The sequence below is a fragment of the Oncorhynchus mykiss genome, chromosome 9 (assembly GCF_057628025.1).
Source record: "Oncorhynchus mykiss isolate SJ-2025 chromosome 9, ASM5762802v1, whole genome shotgun sequence".
NCBI lineage: Eukaryota > Metazoa > Chordata > Actinopteri > Salmoniformes > Salmonidae > Oncorhynchus > Oncorhynchus mykiss.
In genome coordinates this window covers 13,661,607-13,687,092 of record NC_143030.1, presented here as the reverse complement: position 1 = coordinate 13,687,092, position 25,486 = coordinate 13,661,607, and the positions used below count along the sequence as shown (strand labels likewise).

Below are 25,486 nucleotides of genomic sequence, written 5' to 3'. Positions count from 1 at the left end.
CTACAATCTCAATGGAAGTCTACTGAAACCAAAGTTTCTAATAGGGACTAAATACATATCATGTATCTCAATAAAGCTAGACTCAAAGGAAAGAAAGAAATACATTTAACATTTTTACATGTTAGTCATTTAGCAGACGCTTACAGTCAGTACATTCATCTTCAGATAGCTAGGTGGGACAACCACATATTACAGTCAGTGCATTCATCTTCAGATAGCTAGGTGGGACAACCACATATTACAGTCAGTGCATTCATCTTCAGATAGCTAGGTGGGACAACCATATATTACAGTCAGTACATTCATCTTCAGATAGCTAGGTGGGACAACCACATATTACAGTCAGTGCATTACATCTTCAGATAGCTAGGTGGGACAACCACATATTACAGTCAGTACATTCATCTTCAGATAGCTAGGTGGGACAACCACATATTACAGTCAGTGCATTCATCTTCAGATAGCTAGGTGGGACAACCATATATTACAGTCAGTATATTCATCTTCAGATAGCTAGGTGGGACAACCACATATTACAGTCAGTACATTCATCTTCAGATAGCTAGGTGGGACAACCACATATTACAGTCAGTACATTCATCTTCAGATAGCTAGGTGGGACAACCACATATTACAGTCAGTGCATTCATCTTCAGATAGCTAGGTGGGACAACCACATATCACAGTCAGTGCATTCATCTTCAGATAGCTAGGTGGGACAACCACATATCACTGTCAGTACATTCATCTTCAGATAGCTAGGTGGGACAACCATATATTACAGTCAGTACATTCATCTTCAGATAGCTAGGTGGGACAACCACATATTACAGTCAGTACATTCATCTTCAGATAGCTAGGTGGGACAACCACATATTACAGTCAGTGCATTCATCTTCAGATAGCTAGGTGGGACAACCACATATTACAGTCAGTGCATTCATCTTCAGATAGCTAGGTGGGACAACCACATATTACAGTCAGTGCATTCATCTTCAGATAGCTAGGTGGGACAACCACATATCACTGTCAGTACATTCATCTTCAGATAGCTAGGTGGGACAACCATATATTACAGTCAGTACATTCATCTTCAGATAGCTAGGTGGGACAACCATATATTACAGTCAGTACATTCATCTTCAGATAGCTAGGTGGGACAACCACATATTACAGTCAGTACATTCATCTTCAGATAGCTAGGTGGGACAACCACATATTACAGTCAGTGCATTCATCTTCAGATAGCTAGGTGGGACAACCATATATTACAGTCAGTGCATTCATCTTCAGATAGCTAGGTGGGACAACCACATATTACAGTCAGTGCATTCATCTTCAGATAGCTAGGTGGGACAACCATATATTACAGGCAGTGCATTCATCTTCAGATAGCTAGGTGGGACAACCACATATTACAGTCAGTACATTCATCTTCAGATAGCTAGGTGGGACAACCACATATTACAGTCAGTGCATTCATCTTCAGATAGCTAGGTGGGACAACCACATATTACAGTCAGTACATTCATCTTCAGATAGCTAGGTGGGACAACCACATATTACAGTTAGTACATTCATCTTCAGATAGCTAGGTGGGACAACCACATATTACAGTCAGTACATTCATCTTCAGATAGCTAGGTGGGACAACCACATATTACAGTCAGTGCATTCATCTTCAGATAGCTAGGTGGGACAACCACATATTACAGTCAGTGCATTCATCTTCAGATAGCTAGGTGGGACAACCACATATTACAGTCAGTATATTCATCTTCAGATAGCTAGGTGGGACAACCACATATTACAGTCAGTGCATTCATCTTCAGATAGCTAGGTGGGACAACCACATATTACAGTCAGTGCATTCATCTTCAGATAGCTAGGTGGGACAACCACATATTACAGTCAGTGCATTCATCTTCAGATAGCTAGGTGGGACAACCACATATTACAGTCAGTGCATTCATCTTCAGATAGCTAGGTGGGACAACCACATATTACAGTCAGTGCATTCATCTTCAGATAGCTAGGTGGGACAACCACATATTACAGTCAGTGCATTCATCTTCAGATAGCTAGGTGGGACAACCACATATTACAGTCAGTACATTCATCTTCAGATAGCTAGGTGGGACAACCACATATTACAGTCAGTACATTCATCTTCAGATAGCTAGGTGGGACAACCACATATCACAGTCAGTGCATTCATCTTCAGATAGCTAGGTGGGACAACCACATATCACAGTCAGTACATTCATCTTCAGATAGCTAGGTGGGACAACCACATATCACAGTCAGTACATTCATCTTCAGATAGCTAGGTGGGACAACCACATATTACAGTCAGTGCATTCATCTTCAGATAGCTAGGTGGGACAACCACATATTACAGTCAGTGCATTCATCTTCAGATAGCTAGGTGGGACAACCACATATTACAGTCAGTGCATTCATCTTCAGATAGCTAGGTGGGACAACCACATATTACAGTCAGTGCATTCATCTTCAGATAGCTAGGTGGGACAACCACATATTACAGTCAGTGCATTCATCTTCAGATAGCTAGGTGGGACAACCACATATTACAGTCAGTGCATTCATCTTCAGATAGCTAGGTGGGACAACCACATATCACAGCCATAGAAAGTAAATTTTACCTCAATAACGTAGCCGTTCCTGCCTTTCTAGGGAGTTTTTCCTAGCCACTGTGCTTCTACACCTGCATTGCTTGCTGTTTGGGGTTTTAGGCTTCGTTTCTGTACAGCACTTTGTGACATCAGCTGATGTAAAAGGGGCTTTATAAATACTTATGTTTGAAGAGAAAGGGTTTCAGATGTTTTCAGAAGATGGGCAGAAATAAAGAGTTGGGCCTTTTACAACTGAATGAAACCTAATAACCAACGTTGTTAAGAGCAGACTGCATACTACTACATACAGAGCCTTGTTTAGAGCAGACTGCACACTACTACATACAGAGCCTTGTTTAGAGCAGACTGCATACTACTACATACAGAGCCTTGTTAAGAGCAGACTGCATACTACTACATACAGAGCCTTGTTTAGAGCAGACTGCATACTACTACATACAGAGCCTTGTTAAGAGCAGACTGCATACTACTACATACAGAGCCTTGTTTAGAGCAGACTGCATACTACTACATACAGAGCCTTGTTTAGAGCAGACTGCATACTACTACATACAGAGCCTTGTTTAGAGCAGACTGCTTACTACTACATACAGAGCCTTGTTTAGAGCAGACTGCACACTACTACATACAGAGCCTTCGGAAAGTAGTCAGACCCCTTGACTTTTTACACATTTGGTTACGTTACAGTCTTATTTTTCCTCAAAACCTTCCAGAAGGACAACCATCACTGCAGCACTCCACCAATCAGGCCTATATGGTAGAGTGGCCAGACGGGAGCCACTCCTCAGTAAAAGGCATATGACAGCTCGCTTGGATTTTGCCAAAAGACACCTAAAGGACTCTCAGACCATGAGAAACAAAATTCTCTGGTCTGATGAAACCAAGTTTGAACTCTTTGGCCTGAATGCCAAGCATCACGTCTGGAGGAAACCAGCACCATCCCTATGGTGAAGCATGGTGGTGGTAGCATCATGCTGTGGGGATGTTTTTCAGCGGCAAGGACTGGGAGACTAGTCAGAATCGAGGCAAAGATGAACATAGCAACGTACAGAGAGATCCTTGATGAAAACCTGCTCCAGAAGGGCAATGACCTAAGCACACAGCTAAGACAAAGCAGGAGTGGCTTCGGGACAACTCTCTGAATGTCCTTGAGTGGCCCAGTCAGAGCCCAGACTTAAACCCGATCAAACCTGAAAATAGCTGTGCAGCAATGCTCCCCATCCAACCTGACAGAGCTTAAGAGGATCTGCAGAGAAGAATGGGAGAAACTCCCTAAAAACAGGTGTACCCAAGGAGACTTGAGGCTGTAATCGCTGCCAAAGGTGCTTCAACAAAGTACTGAGTAAAGGGTCTGAATGCTTATGTAAATGTGATATTTCAATTTTTGTTTTTATAAATTAGCAACAATTTCTAAAAAACTTTCTGGGGTGTGTAGATAAATCAGATTATTATTAAAACATTTTTTAAAATAATTGTAATGTAATAAAATGTGGAAAAAGTCAAGGGGTCTGAATACTTTCCGAAGGCACTTTGCTTTTCATTAGTCACTACCTCTACAAATATTTGTGGGTGTGTGTCAGCTAATGCTTTTACTATACAATAATCCTAGAATTAGCCATATAATAAGCAATCTACATTAATTAACAACAAAAGCAACATTACGCAAACGGCTTCCAGTACTTCAGAGCACACACTGCCCCCTATCTGTTTGGTGATGTTATTGCACTGACGTCAGAGGTCAGCTGTCTAGTGTTGTCCAGTACTCTCAGGTCAGAGGTCAAGTGTCTAGTGTTGTCCAGTACTTACTACAGGACCAGGGGGACCGGGGGGACCTGGATTACCCTGGAGAAGAACACAACACAAATACAGGAAGTCAGTCAGTCATGAATCAACAGACAATAAAGACAAGTATGTTCCCCCAAGTCACTAGCTTTAGTCATATTAATTCATGTCTAGATTAAACATGACAAGTCACTAGCTTTAGTCATATTAATTAATGTCTAGATTAAACATGACAAGTCACTAGCTTCAGTCATATTAATTCATGTCTAGATTAAACATGACCAACATTTGGTGTAATGTGATGGTTGTCATGACACTGCTTGGGATAAAGTTGCTTCTGTAGAATAGACAGGTCTGTCTGTCTGAGTGTGTGTGTGTGTGTCTGAGTGTTTGTGTGTGTGTGTGTGGTTCTGTGTGTGGTTCTGTGTGTGTGCGTCTATGTGTGTGTGTTTGTGTGTTTGTATCTGTCTGTGTGTATGTGTGTGTGTATCTGTCTATGTGTGTGTGTGTGGTTCTGTGTGTGGTTCTGTGTGTGTGTGTGTGTGTGTGTCTATGTGTGTGTGTGTGTGGTTCTCTGTGTGTGTGTGGTTCTGTGTGTGTATCTGTCTATGTGTGTGTGTGTAGTTCTGTGTGTGTGTGTGGGGGGGGGTTCTGTGTGTGTATCTGTCTATGTGTGTGTGTGTGTAGTTCTGTGTGTGTGTGTGTGTGTGTGTATCTGTCTATGTGTGTGTGTATCTGTCTATGTGTGTGTTTGTGTGTGTGTGTGTGTGTATGTGTGGTTCTGTGTGTGTATCTGTCTATGTTTGTGTGTGTGTGTGTGTGTGTGGTTCTGTGTGTGTATCTGTCTATGTGTGTGTTTGTGTGTGTGTGTGTGTGTGTGTGTGTGTGTGTGTGTGTGTGTGTGTTTGTGGTTCTGTGTGTGTATCTGTCTATGTGTGTGTTTGTGTGTGGTTCTGTGTATGTGTATCTGTCTATGTGTGTGTTTGTGTGTGGTTCTGTGTGTGTATCTGTCTATGTGTGTGTTTGTGTGTGGTTCTATGTGTGTATCTGTCTATGTGTGTGTTTGTGTGTGGTTCTGTGTGTGTATCTGTCTATGTGTGTGTGTGTGGTTCTGTGTGTATATCTGTCTATGTGTGTGTTTGTGTGTGGTTCTGTGTGCGTATCTGTCTATGTGTGTGTTTGTGTGTGGTTCTATGTGTGTATCTGTCTATGTGTGTGTTTGTGTGTGCACATACAAGGATTCCATCAGGACCACTGGGGCCGATGTCACCAGGCCTTCCATTAGGGCCTCTAGGACCCTGAGAAGAGAAACAGAACGCATAGAGACGGGTCAGGAACACAGAACACATAGAACCGGGTCAGGAACACAGAACACATAGAACCGGGTCAGGAACACAGAACACATAGAATGCGGTCAGGAACACAGAACACATAGAACTGGGTCAGGAACACACCAAGTTATCAATTACACCACATATACATCATGAAATATAATATGTTGATGTCTAGGAATTAGTTGCCTTACAGGTACACCGTCCAGTCCAGGTAAACCAGGAAATCCCTGTCAGGAGACAAGACCAACTGTGAGTTAAACAACTGGCATTACTTCATTATAAACATACATGTAGATGTAGGGGAGTGAGGGAGGAGACGAGGGAGGCAGGGAGGGTGTTTCAGGTCGACCTCAATGGATGGCACAGGACGATGTCATAGCAACAACATTATCCTCTAAACAATCTCCAGGATAGGACAACAGGAAAGGAGAGGGAGAGGCATGGAAGTCAAACTTTTCCTTATAACATTCTTCTGTTTGTGTGTGTGTGTGTGTGTGTGTGTGTGTGTGTGTGTGTGTGTGTGTGTGTGTGTGTGTGTGTGTGTGTGTGTGTGTGTGTGTGTGTGTGTGTGTGTATACGTTACCTCTCTGGTTCCAACATATACAGGTTCTCCCTTCTGCCCTTTAGGACCCGTAGGCCCCTGAGAGAGACAGAGAGCGAGATTGGTGTGACACAGGGAAGGAACTCAGGCGGTATGCTAATTTGGTATAGTGCACACCTAACTCACTCTGTTAAATTAATCAAAACAGGAACATTTTCAATTTGTCTAGAAATGTAAAAGGAAATTATCTCAAAAGAGAAAAATATCCTCCTGTGTACTACCTACGGTATACACCCCCCACTAGAATCCCCATACTTTAATGAAGACAGCTTCTCCATCCTGGAGGAGGAAATCAATAATTTCCAGGCCCAGGGACATGTACTAGTCTGTGGCGACCTAAATTCCAGAACTGGACAAGAACCTGACAGCCTCAGCACACAGGGGGACAAACACCTACCTGGAGGTGACAGCATTCACTCCCCCATATGCCCCCTTAGACACAACTACGACAGCATGACCAACAAAAACGATTCACAACTCCTGCAGGTCACACTGGGTATTGTCATGACGTTGGTCTGTGGGTAACGTTTATGACGCCCCCATAAATACCTTTCTCCCTTCCCTCTCTCTTGACTCTACAGAGGGACTCTTGAATAGCCTTTGTTAAACAGAGATTCTGGGAACATCAGAAGGTGGGAGGAAATGAACCACATTCTGGTAATTCGACCAGTTGAACATTTGCGTTGGTACTTAATGAATATGACCTCAGTTCGGTTGTCATCTGAGACATTCTCATCAATGATATGATGACATAAAGGGTACAGTGGAAAGTCTACACACTACACATTATACATGGAATTGTTATGCAATTTAAATGTTTGAATATAAAATTATTGGTGAAAATATTAAATGTAATTTTAGCTTCCAAATGAGAAATTTGGGTTTTCATAAGGTTAGGGCTCTGCTCAATCAGTGGACCGCCCCTCTGAAGAGACACGGGTTATAAAACTATGAAAACACACCATTCTCCCTCCACTATATAAGCCCTTGACAAAAATGTAACCTCCTGTGCCGAGGACGTGAGGACGACGGTCCATATGTTGAAAGGACTAACATGTCAACTACAGAACTAAGCCAACCTCAGCGTGAGGTTTGGTTGTGAATGCTATAAACTTTGAACTCTTACTCACTAAAGAAGTGAGACATCCTAGCCGATGAGTTAGCAACAGCAGCTGCAAACATGGGCTAGGAAAGAGTATCCCATCTACCACACAACGACAACACTACAACGTATCCCGTTCACCACCAGAGACACTCTTCAAAGGACAAAGGACTCGGTTTGGCAGCACGGCCTTCCATCTAGCACCAACCTACTGAAGCGCAGATCAGAGTAAATATTTATTGCATTTTCCTTTTCCAAATGGGAGGTAATTTAGAATGCATAAGATCCTGTATTTACGATAGCACAGCTTCCCCCCTTTTTTCCTCAGTCTTCCCGCTCTTTCACTCAAACCCAGCCTGTTCCGTCCGCTAGGGACGTTTTCCTTTATGACGTCATTTGTAATCAAGGTATGGTTCATTCTGTGTATATGTAATTCTGTGTGATTAGTTAGGTATTTAATAAATAATTAAACCCAATTTTGTATTGCTGATTCAACTTGTTAGCCAGGGTTCGTGAAGATAACCAATCATTTACAACTTTCAGATGAGACTGAAATAAGGTGACGATTAATATTGACTGCTATTGATGTAAAATATTACTTGGTCTTTAAGAGTTTATTCTGAATATTATTTTGTGGTGCCCCGACTTTCTAGTTAATTACATTTACATGATTAGCTCAATCAGGTAACATTAATTACAGAGAAAGGATTTTATAGAATAGAATAGCATATCACTTAATCTGGCATAGCCAAAGACACGACAGTATGTACATAGTCAATGGTAAGCTTCGAGGGGACTCCTATGGTAGGTACACCTATAGCTCATCTCTTGGCAGTAGTACTGTAGACTACTTTATCACTGACCTCAACCCAGAGTCTCTCAGAGCGTTCACAGTCAGTCCACTGACAACCCTATCAGATCACAGCACAATCCCAGTCTACTTGAACAGAGCAATACTCAATCATGAGGCATCAAAGCCAAAGGAACTGAATAATATTAAGAAATGCTCTAGATGGAAGGAAAGTACTTTCTGGACAAAACATTTCACTGTAATATTGAAGGTGTAAACTTGGCAGTGGAAACCCTAAACAGTATTTTAAACCTCTCAGCTTCCCTATCAAATAAAAAAAATTCAAACGCAAAACCGATGAAAATGAACAACAATGACAAATGGTTTGATGAAGAATGCAAAAACCTCAGAAAGAAATTGAGAAACCTGTCCAACCAAAAACAGAGACCAAGAAAACCTGAGACTACGCCTTCGCTATGGAGAATCACTAAAACAATACAGAAATACACTACGGAAAAAGAAGGAACAGCACGTCAGAAATCAGCTCAATGTAATTGAAGAATCCATAGACTCAAACCACTTCTAGGACATTGGAAAACACTAAACAAACAACAACAGGAAGAATTATCTATCCAAAATGGAGATGTATGGGAAAACCACTTCTCCAATCTTTTTGGCTCTATAACAAAGAACAAACATACATTATCAAATACAAATCTTAGAATCAACTATTAAAAACTACCAGAACCCACTGGATTCTCCAATTACATGAAATGAACTACTGAACAAAATGTAAACCCTCCAACCCAAAAAGGCCTGTGGTGTTGATAATATCCTAAATGAAATGATCAAATATACAAATTACAATTGGCAATACTAAAACTCTTTAGCATCCTCCTTAGCTCTGGCATCTTCCCCAATATTTTGAACCACAGAGTGATCACCCCAATCCACAAAAGTGGAGAAAAATTTGACTCCAATAACTACCGTGGGATATGCCTCAACAGCAACCCTGATAAAATGCTATGCATTATAATTAACAGCAGACTATAATATTTCCTCAGTGAGAACAATGTACTGAGCAACTGTCAAATATATATTTTTACCAAATTAACAGATTGTCATACGTAAATACATATTAAGTAGGGTAGTCCCAGGATTGAAACCCACTATCCTGGTGTCGCAAGTTCAATGCTCTACAGAGGACCCTCCCGGTTAAAGGAAGCGGGTTAGTTTCAGTTATTGTAAATAGAAACTCGACAGTATAAAGCATTAACGTCACAAAGAGGTTTATTTCCAACATGACAGCAGATACAACATAGCCGGTTCAAGCTGAGTCCATCTGCACCCTTTCAAAGGAACCTGAGTACCTGGGCCAACAACCAACGAGGAACCTGAATACCTGGGCCAACAACCAACGAGGAACCTGAATACCTGGGCCAACAACCAACGAGGAACCTGAATACCTGGGCCAACAACCAATGAGGACCTGCCAATAAAACTATGCGCATCCAATCAGATACATATTTCCAATGTCACACACTGAGCACGTGCGTACCCTTTTCTCCAGGTGTGCCTAATAACATGCTGCTTATCTCTCGAACACTACACCCTACATCTACAATGATGATAATAGTAGATAATAGACCGTGTAGAGGTTACTCACAGGGAGTCCTGAAGCTCCAGGTATTCCTCCATCTACAGCTCTGGGACCTGGGTCTCCCTGGGTACCATTACATCCATCAAACCCTGGTAGACCCCTGCCACCGTCCTGACCTGGGTGACCCTGGAGCGAGAGAGAAACAGTTAGGGTGTGTGTGTGTGTGTGTGTGTGTGTGTGTGTGTGTGTGTGTGTGTGTGTGAGTGCTACAATACTCACTGGGACTCCGTCGTTTCCTGGGAACCCTGGTACGCCCATGGGCCCCTTGTCTCCTTTCAGCCCAGAGGGGCCCATGCGTCCGAAGTGGCCCTTCTCTCCTTTTTGCCCTAAAGGCCCTTGGTCGCCTGGGAACCCCTCTGGTCCACCGGGTCCTACTGGCCCCAATGCCCCTGGGCGCCCCTGGAGAGAGGAAAGAGGAGGAGGCAGACATGGTGACACAATTCTTAGAACGTTATTTCAAAATATTGAGTCTTTAAGCCTTTGAAAGTCAAAGCTGAATGCTTCGGGGAGGAGGAGAGGGAACCCTGACTAACACTTGAACTATGTATAGTAAAATATAGTCCTGGAAAATGAGTGTCACTCATTGGCTGGATGTCCCTTGGGTGGTGGACAATTCTTGATACACACAGGAAACTGTTGAGTGTGAAAAACCCAGCAGCGTTGCAGTTCTTGACACACTCAAACCGGTGCGCCTGGCACTTACTACCATACCCCGTTCAAAGGCACTTAAATCTTTTGTCTTGCCCATTCACCCTCTGAATGGCACACATACACAATCCATGTCTCAATTGCCCCAAGGCTTAAAAATCATTATTTAATCTGTCTCCTCCCCTTCATCTATACTGATTGAAGTGGATTTAATAAGTGACATCAATAAGGGATCATAGCTTTCACCTGGATTCACCTGGTCAATCTGTCATGGAAAGAGCAGGTGTTCTTAATGTTTTGTACACTCAGTGTATATCTCAGCGTCTTTCTCTCCTCATCTTTGAACATATTTATACATTTTACAACCTTATATGAATCTTAGGAAAACATCTGAACATCATCTCTCCAATTCAACGCAGCAGTCTTCAATTACACTCTCTGTTGGATGTGCTGAGGGAGTTGAATTACACTCTCTGTTGGATGTGCTGAGGGAGTTGAATTACACTCTCTGTTGGATGTGCTGAGGGAGTTGAATTACACTCTCTGTTGGATGTGCTGAGGGAGTTGAATTACACTCTCTGTTGGATGTGCTGAGGGAGTTGAATTACACTCTCTGTTGGATGTGCTGAGGGAGTTGAATTACACTCTGTTGGATGTGCTGAGGGAGTTGAATTACACTCTCTGTTGGATGTGCTGAGGGAGTTGAATTACACTCTCTGTTGGATGTGCTGAGGGAGTTGAATTACACTCTCTGTTGGATGTGCTGAGGGAGTTGAATTACACTCTCTGTTGGATGTGCTGGGGGAGTTGAATTACACTCTCTGTTGGATGTGCTGAGGGAGTTGCATTACACTCTCTGTTGGATGTGCTTAGGGAGTTGAATTACACTCTCTGTTGGATGTGCTGTGGGAGTTGAATTACACTCTCTGTTGGATGTGCTGAGGGAGTTGAATTACACTCTCTGTTGGATGTGCTGAGGGAGTTGAATTACACTCTCTGTTGGATGTGCTGAGGGAGTTGAATTACACTCTCTGTTGGATGTGCTGAGGGAGTTGAATTACACTCTCTGTTGGATGTGCTGAGGGAGTTGAATTACACTCTCTGTTGGATGTGCTGAGGGAGTTGAATTACACTCTCTGTTGGATGTGCTGAGGGAGTTGACCAGGAAGGAACATCCTCAGACAGACACATTTCCAGGCGGCCATTTTTCTTTTTTTGGGGGGGGGGGGGGGAGGGGGGGGGGGTGATGGTGTGTCAGAGAAAGAGAGAGAGAGAGAGAGAGGTATTACAGAGAGTGTGTGTGTGTCTGTGTCTGTGTGTATGTGGGAAGGGGAGACTATCAGTGAGAAAGAGAGAGAGAGGTATGACAGAGAGTGTGTCTGTGTCTATGTCTGTGTGTATGCGTGAAGGGGAGACTATCAGTGAGAAAGAGAGCCACAGAGTGTATATATGTTATCCTAAACAGGGCTTTTTTGCCAATTAAGGAATTTGTGCAAGAAGGACAACCTTCTCGACTACCAGTGTCACCCAATCTTGCACTAGCCAACCATTACCACATGGCAGCGCCAGAGAGCCGTATCACCTGGCTAGTTATTGGTGATGTCAGTTAATGTCTATGTCTCTCTGTGACAGACAAACAGTAATGGGTTAGGGGCGGGTTAAACTAACACTGACATGTGACCATTCTAGTCTTAGTTTATACCCGCTCTCTGTTGTGTCCATCTCTCTCTCTCTCTCTCTCTCTCTCTCTCTCTCTCTCTAACACTCTCTCGCTCTCCTTCAGAAACTCTCTCTCTCTCTCTCTCTCACTCTCCTTCATAAACTCTCTCTCTCTCTCTCTCTCTCTCGCTCTCCTTCATGAACTCTCTCTCTCTCTCTCTCTCTCTCTATTTCTCTCTCTTTCTCTCCAAGTCCTAGGATACACTTTTAGTCTGTTTTAGATAAGAAGTCACCGTAAAGGTGTTTGTTAGACTCTGGCATCTACGGTGACATAATTTAACTCTCTCATTCTTTCCCCATGTCTGAACTGATGTTTAACACTCAGACAGTTAGACAGTTACAGTTGAGGTCGGAAGAATACATACACCTTAGCCAAATAAATTTAAACTCTGTTTTTCACAATTCCTGACATTTAATCCTAGTAAAAATTCCCTGTCTTAGGTCAGTTAGGATCACTACTTTATTTTAAGAATGTGAAATGTCAGAATAATAGTGAAGATAATTATTTCTTTCAGCTTTTATTTCTTTCATCACATTCCCAGTGGGTCAGAAGTTTACATACACTCAATTAGTATTTGGTAGCATTGCCTTTAAATTGTTTAACTCGGGTCAAAAGTTTTGGGTAGCCTTCCACAAGCTTCCCACAATAAGTTGGGTGAATTTTGGCCCATTCTTCCTGACAGAGCTGGTGTAATTGAGTCAGGTTTGTAGGCCTCCTTGCTCGCACAGACTTTTTCAGTTTTTCTGCCTACCAATTTTCTATGGGATTGAGGTCAGGGCTTTGTGATGGCCACTCCAATACCTTGACTTTGTTGTCCTTAAGCCATTTTGCCACAACTTTGGAAGTATCCTTGGGGTCATTGTCCATCTGGAAGACCAATTTATGACCAAGCTTTAACTTCCTGACTGATGTCTTGAGATGTTGCTTCAATATATCCATATAATTTTCCTCCCTCATGATGCCATCCATTTTGTGAAGTGCACCTGTCCCTCCTGCAGCGAAGCACCTCCACAACATGTTGCTGCCACCCCCATGCTTCACGGCTGGGTTGGGGATCTTCGGCTTGCAAGCCTCCCCCTTTTTCCTCCAAACATAATGATGGTCATTATGGCCAAACAGTTCTATTTTTGTTTCATCAGACCAGAGGACATTTCTCTGAAAAGTACGATCTTTGTCCCCATGTGCAGTTGCAAACCGTAATCTGGCTTTTTTATGGCGTTTTGGAGCAGTGGCTTCTTCCTTGCTGAGCGGCCTTTCAGGTTATGTCGATATAGGACTCGTTTTACTGTGGATATAGATACTTTTGTACCTGTTTCCTCCAGTAACGTCTAAGAGTTGTGTTGTTGTTTTAGGGCTGCAGGCAGCGATTAGAGCTTTGGGCCGGTAACTGAATGGTCGCTGGCTCAAATACCCAAGCCGACAAGGTGAAAAATCTGTCGATGTGCCCTTGAGCAAGGCATTTAACCCTCATTTACTGCAGGGGCGTCATACTACTATGGCTGACCCTGTAAAACAGCACATTTCACTACACCTATCACTACACCTATCACTACACCTACACCTATCTGATGTATCTGACAATAAAACACGTTTATTTCTATCCAACTCATTATTTCCAACTCAAGTCATTGGTCAAGATTTGTGTGGTTTTTAACATAAAAGGTTTTTGTTGTATTGTATGTGAAAAAAGCCAATATAAATAAATGTTAAAAAAATAAAAAATATATTTAAAAAATGTATAAAATGCAATAAAGTGAAATGGTGAAGGGGAACCCTGGACCTATGGTGTTTGTGTTGTTGATGTACCTCGTTAAAGAAATTAACCAATGACATAATTGCCTTTTATCCAGGTGGGTCTCGTTCATTAAAAAACAGTTTTATTTCCATGTATCCTAATGACGATGCCACTGTATTCCGATGCTAATTTAGCTGTCTGAATGGGTTGGGTTTAATCCAATAGAATGAGAACAATAGGACACTTATTTATGCATCACAAATGGCCCTCTATTCCCTATATAGTGCACTATTTTTGACCAGGGCTCCTATGGGGCGGGTCAAAAGTAGTGCACTATATACAATAGGGAATATGGTGATATTTGGGATCCTAAAGGGACTGTTGAAATTAAATCCAAACAACTAACGTAACACAACTATCAAGATTTTGAGTAATTACTGTTAAAATAACACCTCAATTTATCCTTGTAGTCCTTTTAGACGATAAAATAACTTACAGATGAAAAGTTGACGTCATGTGGACGACCTTAAAACATTTTTTTTGGGGAGGCCTAGTCATAGCAGAGTGTCTCTCTGTTATCTAACTTGACTTTACATCTCTTCACTTTGAAACCTTTGAGGTGTGCAGGCGGACAGGGGAATAGGGGTGAGAGAGGAGGGAGATGGGAGGGAGAGAGAGAGGGGAGGGATAGGGGAGAGAGAGAGGATGGAGGGAGATGGGAGGGATAGGGGAGAGAGAGAGAGAGGAGGGAGATGGGAGGGAGAGAGAGAGGGGAGGGATAGGGGAGAGAGAGAGGAGGGAGGGAGATGGGAGGGATAGGGGAGAGAGAGGAGGGAGATGGGAGGGAGAGAGAGAGGGGAGGGATAGGTGAGAGAGAGAGAGAGGGAGGGCTAGGGGAGAGAGAGAGAGGAGGGAGATGGGAGGGATAGAGGATAGAAAGAGAGAGAGGATGGAGAAGAGAGGAGAGAGGTGGTCACATTTCTCTCTCTCCTTCTTGTGTGTGTGTGTGTGTGTGTGTGTGTGTGTGTGTGTGTGTGTGTGTGTGTGTGTGTGTGTGTGTGTGTGTGTGTGTGTGTGTGTGTGTGTGTGTGTGTGTGCACGTGTGTGCGGGGGGGGGTCGGCCCAGTCCAGCTGTGTTCAGGTTGCCATGAGATTCCTGTACTCCACTGGTGTTTGTGGAATCAACTCCCAGGTGTGTACGTGTGTGTGTGTGTAGGCCCATAGCGTGGGACTCCCCCACTGCCCTGGTTCTCTTCAGTCTTCTCAGTCTCCTCAACACACTGCTCCTCCTTACACCTAGGATGTGTTCCACTGCCCTGGTTCTCCTCAGTCTCCTCAACACACTGCTCCTCCTTACACCTAGGATGTGTTCCACTGCCCTGGTTCTCCTCAGTCTCCTCAACACACTGCTCCTCCTTACACCTAGGATGTGTTCCACTGCCCTGGTTCTCCTCGGTCTCCTCAACATACTGCTCCTCCTTACACCTAGGATGTGTTCCACTGCCCTGGTTCTCCTCAGTCTCCTCAACACACTGCTCCTCCTTACACCTAGGATGTGTTCCACTGTCCTGGTTCTCCTCAGTCTCCTCTCTCCTCAACATACTGCTCCTCCTTACACCTAGGATGTGTTCCACTGCCCTGGTTCTCCTCAGTCTCCTCAACACACTGCTCCTCCTTACACCTAGGATGTGTTCCACTGCCCTGGTTCTCCTCAGTCTCCTCAACATACTGCTCCTCCTTACACCTAGGATGTGTTCCACTGTCCTGGTTCTCCTCAGTCTCCTCTCTCCTCAACACACTGCTCCTCCTTACACCTAGGATGTGTTCCACTGCCCTGGTTCTCCTCAGTCTCCTCAACACACTGCTCCTCCTTACACCTAGGATGTGTTCCACTGCCCTGGTTCTCCTCAGTCTCCTCAACATACTGCTCCTCCTTACACCTAGGATGTGTTCCACTGTCCTGGTTCTCCTCAGTCTCCTCTCTCCTCAACACACTGCTCCTCCTTACACCTAGGATGTGTTCCACTGCCCTGGTTCTCCTCAGTCTCCTCAACATACTGCTCCTCCTTATACCTAGGATGTGTTCCACTGCCCTGGTTCTCCTCAGTCTCCTCAACACACTGCTCCTCCTTACACCTAGGATGTGTTCCACTGCCCTGGTTCTCCTCAGTCTCCTCAACACACTGCTCCTCCTTACACCTAGGATGTGTTCCACTGCCCTGGTTCTCCTCAGTCTCCTCAACACACTGCTCCTCCTTACACCTAGGATGTGTGCCACTGCCCTGGTTCTCCTCAGTCTCCTCTCTCCTCAACATACTGCTCCTCCTTACACCTAGGATGTGTTCCACTGTCCTGGTTCTCCTCAGTCTCCTCTCTCCTCAACACACTGCTCCTCCTTACACCTAGGATGTGTTCCACTGCCCTGGTTCTCCTCAGTCTCCTCAACACACTGCTCCTCCTTACACCTAGGATGTGTTCCACTGCCCTGGTTCTCCTCAGTCTCCTCAACACACTGCTCCTCCTTACACCTAGGATGTGTTCCACTGCCCTGGTTCTCCTCAGTCTCCTCAACACACTGCTCCTCCTTACACCTAGGATGTGTTCCACTGCCCTGGTTCTCCTCAGTCTCCTCAACATACTGCTCCTCCTTACACCTAGGATGTGTTCCACTGCCCTGGTTCTCCTCAGTCTCCTCAACATACTGCTCCTCCTTACACCTAGGATGTGTTCCACTGCCCTGGTTCTCCTCAGTCTCCTCAACATACTGCTCCTCCTTACACCTAGGATGTGTTCCACTGTCCTGGTTCTCCTCAGTCTCCTCAACATACTGCTCCTCCTTACACCTAGGATGTGTTCCACTGCCCTGGTTCTCCTCAGTCTCCTCAACACACTGCTCCTCCTTACACCTAGGATGTGTTCCACTGCCCTGGTTCTCCTCAGTCTCCTCAGTCTCCTCAACACACTGCTCCCCCTTACACCTAGGATGTGTTCCACTGTCCTGGTTCTCCTCAGTCTCCTCAGTCTCCTCAACATACTGCTCCTCCTTACACCTAGGATGTGTTCCACTGCCCTGGTTTTCCTCAGTCTCCTCAACACACTGCTCCTCCTTACACCTAGGATGTGTTCCACTGTCCTGGTTCTCCTCAGTCTCCTCAGTCTCCTCAACATACTGCTCCTCCTTACACCTAGGATGTGTTCCACTGTCCTGGTTCTCCTCAGTCTCCTCAACACACTGCTCCTCCTTACACCTAGGATGTGTTCCACTGTCCTGGTTCTCCTCAGTCTCCTCAGTCTCCTCAACATACTGCTCCCCCTAGGATGTGTTCCAAATGGTACCCTATTCACTACACAGTGCACTACTTGAGAGCGACAGAGAAGGGTTATTAAAAAACAAAGGTCCACTTAATAAATAGTAAACAGTGTGTGTGCTCGAGTTCTTCTTATTTTGATTAAAGGCCATTTTTATATGAATATTATATCATTTCTGGAAAACAATGAAGTACCTTACTGTAATAAAATGTTCATTAAAATGGACAAGCTTTTTAGGAAAACTATTTCAACTATTTCTATGTAGTTCTGTCCTTGAGCTGTTCTTGTCTAATGATGTTCTGTATTATGTCATTCTGTATTATGTTTCATGTTCTGTGTTGAACCCCAGGAAGAGTAGCTGCTGCTTTTGCAACAGCCAATGAGAGGTCTGAATAGGGAGGGGAAAACTTAAAACTATCTGTTATTGGCAGAGAGGTTTGGAACTCACATTGTTATTGGTCTATTAACCAATTTACCACACGCCCACAGGGCACACACTGGTTGAATCGATGTTGCTTCCATGTCATTTCAATGGCACTACGTTGAACCAACGTGAAATAGACATTGAATTGAAGGCTGCGCTTAGTGGGTGGTGATGTCACCATGAAAGCCTGCTAATTAGAAGGTTCTAGATTATATCTAATTAATCATATTACATGTAATAATCTAATTATATCTAGATCTATATATCTATTCAACTAGCAACTATCGGTAAATAACACTGATAATTGTTTTAAACACTTTTACAGTGTTAGTAGTTTCCTCAGTGGTTGTACATTATGATACAACACACACAGGAAAAACTGTATTTTCACTGCACTGGGCCTTTAAAATCTCTACAGGATCGGTGGGTCCCCCACGGGACGGTTGAGTGAAAGTAGGCTAATGCGATTAGCATGAGGTTTTGAGTAAAAATAACATTTCCCAGGACATTGACATATTTGATATTGGCAGAAAGATTAAATTCTTGTTAATCTAACTGCACTGTCCAATTTACAGTAGCTATTACAGTGAAATAATAGCATGCTATTGTTTGAGGAAAGTGCACAGTTATGAACATGAAAAGTTATTAATAAACCAACTAGGCACATTTGGGCAGTCTTTCTACAACATTTTAACAGAAATGCAATGGTTCATTGGATCAGTCTAAAACGTTGCACACACACACTTCTGCCATCTAGTGGCCAAAATCAAAATTGTGCCTGGGCCCGAATAATACATTATAGCCTTTCTCTTGCACTTCAAAGATGGTACAAAAAAAATACAAATGATCTTGTATTATATTTTACCAGATCTAATGTGTTATATTCTCCTACATTAATTTCACATTTCCACCAACTTCAAAGTGTTTCCTTTCAAATGGTATCAAGAATATGCATAATCCTTGCTTCAGGTCCTGAGCTACAGGCAGTTAGGTTTGGGAAATAAAAGGGGAGCATCCTTAAGAGGTAGGCTTCCGAAGATGGACACACGTGATGGGTGAGGAGACCTCAGCTTAATTCATCCAAGCCTTTTAGGTCCATCAAAGGAGATGTGTAGCTACGTGTCTCACAGTAACCTATCCTTTCACTAACCTGCATGCCTCATATCTTGTTAGACGCTCTAAAGCTTTGGCTGGCTATCTATCTACAGATACAAGCTCTGGCACAAAAGGTGACCTCAAAAGCCTTTTATGTATCCAATAGCATGCGTACCTACATGTCTTTAATTGGAGGGAAATGGGTTGAGTTGTTAGAAGCCAGACAGGGCAGGGCAGTCTTTTTGGAAAGGGGAAAACGTCATGAATGATTGTACAGCAGGCTACACATCAAATTAGATGCTATAACTTCAAGTAGTATTCACACTGGAGGCCTGGATAAAGATCACTGTGTACACTTGTGAGCCTGAGCAGGAAGACATGAAGACATGAAGACATGAAGACATGAAGACATGAAGGAAGACATGAAGACATGAAGACAGACATGAAGACATGAAGGAAGACATGAAGACATGAAGACATGAAGACATGAAGGAAGACATGAAGACATGAAGGAAGACATGAAGACATGAAGACATAAAGACATGAAGACATGAAGACATGAAGGAAGACATGAAGACATGAAGACATAAGGAAAGACATGAAGACATGAGGGAAGACATGAAGACATGAGGGAAGACATGAATACATGAAGTCATGTAGGAAGAAATGCATGTTAACATACAGACATAGAGACACCACACACACACCAACAAACAGCAATTCATACACACACACACACGCAGAAATACACCCCCCCCCCCCCCCCCCACACACACACACAGTGGTGTAAAATACTTAAGTAAAAATACTTTAAAGTACTACTTAAGTAGTTTTTGGGGTATCTGTATTTTACTATTTTGATTTTTGACTACTTTTACTCCACTACATTCCTAAAGAAAATAATGTACTTTTTACTCCATACATTTTCACTGACACCCAAAAGTACTCGTTGCATTTTGAATGCTTAGCAGGACAGGACAATTGTTACATTCACTTATCAAGGGAACATCCCTGGTCATCCCTACTGCCTCTGATCTGGAGGACTCACTAAACAGAGAACATCCCTGGTCATCCCTACTGCCTCTGACCTGGCAGACTCACTAAACACAAACGCTTAGTTTGTAAATGATGTCTGAGTGTTGGAGTGTGTCCCTGGCTATCCGTAAAAGAAAAGAAAAAGAGAATTGTGCCGTCTGGTTTGCCATATATAAGGCATTTGAAATGATTTATACTTTTGGTACTTCTGGATTTTTACTCGAGTGGTATTTTACTGGGTGACTTTCACTTTTACTAGAGTCATTTTCTTTAGGTATCTTCACTTTTACTTAAGGATGAAAATCTTTCCACCACTGCACGCACACACACACACACACACACACGCACGCACGCACGCACGCACACACACACACACACTATGGTGACCAAACTTGATTTAAAAAGCTTAGCCAGTTACTGGCTATAACAGTACAGGTTCCATGCCAGAGTCCCAGACAGTCACTCCCTGGCTGAAGAAAAGAGAGAGAAAGAAAAATAATGACATAGAGGAAAAACAATCTGAAAATCTTTCCATCCATAAAATCATTCTTCATAGATCTTATTATGGTGGCCGTCACTATCATCCTATATCCAATTAGCTGGTTGATATGTTTATTATTAAATACATATTTCCCCTCTATGGACCTTCTAATATACCATAATAACATTGTTTCAGTTCCTAGGAAGGGGATTGTAGGACTTAATTGAGTGTGACACATGTAACCCAGATTCTGAAGGTTTTTCAATTTAAAAGTTTAAATTGAACCTTTATTTAACTAGGCAAGTCAGTTAAGAATACATTCTTATTTACGTGAAAGGCCGACCGGGGAACAGTGTGTTAACTGCCTTGTTCAGGGGCAGAACGACATCATTTTACTTTGTCTGCTCGGGGATTCAATCCAGCAACCTTTCGGTTACTGGCCCAACGCTCTAATCAGTCTGACATTATAATGGCGCCTGTGGGAAGGGCTGCCGTCTTATTGGCCCTCAACCAACCATGCTATTTTGTTTGTTTTTTCGCGTTGTTCGTAACTTGTTTTGTACATAATGTTGCTGTTACCGTCTCCTATGCCCGAAAACAGCTTCTAAAAATCAGAAATGGGATTGCTCACCTCAAACAGGACGAAGAGGTTTTCTTCAATGAGTCGGACGCGAGGGATATACTGTTGACACCCGACCAGACACCCGACTAGTGGGGCAGGTTGAGAGGGCTAGTGGGGCAGGTTGAGAGGTCTAGTGGGGCAGGTTGAGAGTGGTAGTGGGGCAGGTTGAGAGCTTCAAGTTCCTTGGCGTCGACATCAACAACAAACTAACATGGTCCAAGCACACCAAGACAGTTGTAAAGAGGGCACAACAAAACCTATTCCCTCTCAGGAGACTGAAAAGATTTGGCATGGGTCCTCAGATCCTCAAAAGATTTTACAGCTACACCATCGAGAGCATCCTCATGGGTTGCATCATTGCCTGGTATGGCAACTGCTCGGCCTCCGACTGCAAGGCACTACAGAGGGTAGTGGGTACGGCCCAGTACATCACCGGGGCCAAGGTTCCTGTCATCCAGGACCTTTATACCAGGTCGGTGACTCCAGCCACCCTGGTCATAGACTGTTCTCTCTGCTACTGCACGGCAAGCGCCAAGTCTAGGTCCAAGAGGCTTCTAAACAGCTTCTACCGCCAAGCCTCCTGAACAGCAAATCAAATGGCTACCCAGACTCGTAAGTAAGCATTTCACAGTAAAGTCTACACCTGTTGTATTCGGCACACGTGACAAATACACATTTGAATTGATGCCTGAATGCACAGTTAGGTTCTGGAATGAAAACAAAGCTAACGAGAAAGAAAGTCAGGCTGGCTTTGAGCTCTGGGGCAGTATGTGACAAGCATCAGAGAGTAGGAGTGCTGATCTGGGATCAGGTCCTCCCTGTATCCATGTAATGTTATTCATTGTGATCTAAAAGGCTAAACTGATTCAAAGTGAGGATGAGACAGTTTGAGAATTCACCAGAGGGGGGCAGTGTAAAGGATTGAAATGTAAGATAAGGGACAAAATATCTCAAGACACAAGAACTTGATCTTAGTTGAGCCTCAATACGGGCTTTTAAAACATCTCTCTCTCTCTCTCCCTCTCGCTCACCTGATTGTCAAGATCTTAATTGCAAGGAAAAAAACCTCAGACACTAGGCCCTCCATGGAATGAGTGTGACACCCCTGTCATACAGCTTTTATCTCCAGCGTTGTTATCAAGACCACTCATCATACACCTGCCAGACACCAGCCAGGAAAACTAGGAGTTAAAGGTCAGAGACGACATGAGGGAATAGGGAAGGGGGAGGAGAAGAAGAGAATGAGGGGGAGGAGAGGAGAGGAAAGGAGAGGAGAGGAGGGGGAGGAGAGGAGAGGAAAGGAGAGGAAAGGAGGTGGGAGGAGAGGAAGAGGAAGAGGAGGGGGATGAGAGGGGGGGAAGGAGTCAGGAAGGTGGGTATAGGAGAGAGAATTAGAGCGTAAGAGAGCGAGAGATTATTGTTCATTTTTTGTTTATTTCACTTTCACTCATCTATTTAACTTGCTTTGGCTAGGTCAAAGGGTAGAAAGGTCAAGGAGGGAGAGGTCAGGGGCGCTGCTAGGATGAGAGGAGGAGATGGGGGAGGAGTGTTTGTGTGATGTAGTTCAAAGATGAATTTAGTCCCCCTGAAGTTACTATGCCTGACCTGTGTAAGAGTTTGTCCTGCCTGGGAACTTACGTAGCTTAAACCTTGAAAGTAGCTTAAACCTACTTACTGCTCAGAATACCATTTTCTAGGAAAATGTCATTTTTAAAAGTCTAAACCCCTGGTGAGGGAGAGAGGGGAGAGAGAGAGGGAGCGAGACAGAGGGTGGGAGGGAGAGAGGAGGAGAGGGTGGGAGGGAGAGAGGGAGAGAGAGCAGGGGAGAGAGAAAGAGGAGGGAGGGAGGGGGAGGGAGGGAGAGAAAGGGAGAGAGCGAGAGAGCAAGAGAGGGAGAGAGTGAGAGATGTGGAGAGTGAGATTGAGAGTGGCAGGGAGTGAAGGAGAGAGTAAGAGAGGGATGAGGGAGAGAGGGAGGGAGAGAGAGTTGGAGGGAGAGGGACAGAGCAGGAGAGAGATCGAAGACGGAGAGAGAGAGGTATGAAGGGAGAGTGAAGGAGAGAGAGAGGGAGCGCGGGAGAGAGAGGGTTAGATGGATGGAGGGGGAGAGATAGGGGGAGGGAGTGAGGGAGAGAGGGAGCTGGCGGGGGGAGAGAGAGAGAAAGAGGGATGGAGGGATATAGGGGGGGCTCTCTTTCTCTCTCTGTCAATTCAATTTAAGTAGCTTTATTGGCATGGGAAACATATGTTAACATTGCCAAAGCAAATAGATAACAAACAAAAGTGAAATAACAGTAAACAGTACACACAAACGTTCCAAAATGTCATGCAGGTATGTCTATATACAATGTTGTAATGTTGTGCAAATATTTAAAGTACAAAAGGGAAAATTAATAAACATAAATATGGGTTGTATTTACAATTGTTTTTGTTCTTCACTGGTTGACCTTTTCTTGCGGCAACAGGTCACAAATCTTGCTGCTGTGATTTCACCCAATTGATATCGGAGATTATCAAAATTGGGTTTGTTTTCCAAATTCTTTGTGGGTCTACTTAATTTGAGGGAAATATGTGTCTCTAATATGGTCATACATTTGGCAGGAGGTTAGGAAGTGCAGCTCAGTTTCCACCTCATTTTGTGGGCAGTGAGCACATAGCCTGTCTTCTCTTGAGAGCCAGGTCTGCCTTCAGCGGCCTTTCTCAATAGCAAGGCTATGCTCACTGAGTCTGTACATAGTTAAAGCTTTCCTTAAGTTTGGGTCAGTCACAGTGGTCAGGTATTCTGCCACTGTGTACTCTCTGTTTAGGGCCAAATAGCATTCTAATTTGCACAGTTTTTTCCTCATGATTTGGTTGGGCCTAATTGTGTTGCTGTCCTGGGGCTCTGTGGACTATGTTTGTGAACAGAGCCCCAGGACCAGCATGCTTATGGGGCTCTTCACCAGGTTAATATCTCTGTAGGTGATGGCTTTGTTATGAAAGGTTTGGGAATCCCTTTCTTTTAGGTGGTTATAGAATTTAACGTCTCTTTTCTGGACTTTAGCGGGTATCGGCCTAATTCTGCTCTGCATGCATTATTTGGTGTTTTACATTGTACACAGAAGATATTTTTGCAGAGTTCTGCATGCAGAGTCATAATTTGGTGTTTGTCTCATTTTGTGAATTCTTGATTGGTGAGCGGACCACAGACCTCACAACCAGAAAGGGCAATGGGCTCCATAACTAATTCAAGTATTTTTTGCCAGATCCCAATTTGTATGTCAAATTTTATGTTCCTTTTGATGGCATAGAATGCCCTTCTTGCCTTGTCTCTCAGATGATTCACAGCTTTGTGGAAGTTACCTGTGGCGCTGATGTTTAGGCCGAGGCAACAGTGTCTAGATGGAATTTGAGGTGTGTATAGTTTTTGTGTGCTCTAGGGTAACTGTGTCTAGATGAAATGAGTGTTTCTGGTCCTGGCAACTGGACCTTTTTTGGAACACCATTATTTTGGTCTTACTGAGATTTACTGTCAGGGCCCAGGTCTGTCAGGGCCCAGGTCTGTCAGGGCCCAGGTCTGTCAGGCCCCAGGTCTGTCAGGGCCCAGGTCTGTCAGGGCCCAGGTCTGGCAGAATCTATGCAGAAGATCTAGGTGCTGCTGTAGGCCCTCCTTGGTTGGGGACAGAAGCACCAGATCATCAGCAAACAGTAGACATTTTACTTCAGATTCTAGTAGGGTGAGGCCAGGTGCTGCAGACTGTTCTAGTGCCCTGGAAAAAATGTGTGTTTTTAGCCAATTTTTGTGTATATGGATTTTATAATGGCATATGTTTTTCCCCCAACATCACTTTCCATCAATTTGTAGAGCAGACCCTCATGCCAAATTGAGTCAAAAGCGTTTCTGAAATCAACAAAGTATGTGAAGACTTTGCTTTTGTTTTGATTTGTTTGTTTGTCAATTATGTTGTTCAGGGTGAATACGTGGTCGGTCGTACGGTAATTTGGTAAAAAGCCAATTTGACATTTGCTCAGTACATTGTTTTCACAGAGGAAATGTACGAGTCTGCTGGTAATGATAATGCAGAGGTTTTTTTCCCACGGTTGCTGTTGATGCATATCCCACAGTAGTTATTGTGGTCAAAGTTGTTTCCACTTTTGTGGATTGGCGTGATCAGTTATTGGTTCCAAATATTGGGGGAAATGCTAGAGTTAAGGATGGTGTTAAAGAGTTTAAGTATAGCCAATTGTAATTTGTGGTCTGTATATTGTATCATTTCATTGAGGACACCGTCAACACAACAGGCCTTTATAGGTTGGAGGGTTTTGGATTTTGTCCTGTAGTTCATTCAAGGTAATTTGAGAATCCAGTGGGTTCTGGTCGTCTTTAATAGTTGATTCCAAGATGTGATCATGTACAGTGGTGTGCGGAAGTATTATATATATACTGTATATATATATATATATATATATATATATTCACCCCCTGGCATTTTTCCTATTTTGTTGCCTTAC

The 25,486-nt window shown here is 43.6% G+C and overlaps 1 protein-coding gene across 1 annotated transcript in view; it reads right to left on the bottom strand.

Annotated features, from left to right (window-relative positions):
- Positions 1-25,486, bottom strand: part of LOC110532911 (uncharacterized) — a 229,663-nt gene that overhangs the window by 67,260 nt on the left and 136,917 nt on the right. Inside the window, exons 5-10 of the mRNA XM_036987303.2 lie at positions 10,146-10,325; positions 9,933-10,052; positions 6,357-6,413; positions 5,965-6,000; positions 5,675-5,737; positions 4,464-4,499 (exon numbers count right to left, since the gene is read on the bottom strand). Coding sequence (XP_036843198.2) covers positions 4,464-4,499; positions 5,675-5,737; positions 5,965-6,000; positions 6,357-6,413; positions 9,933-10,052; positions 10,146-10,325 — 492 coding nt within the window. The remainder of the gene's footprint in view (positions 1-4,463; positions 4,500-5,674; positions 5,738-5,964; positions 6,001-6,356; positions 6,414-9,932; positions 10,053-10,145; positions 10,326-25,486) is intronic.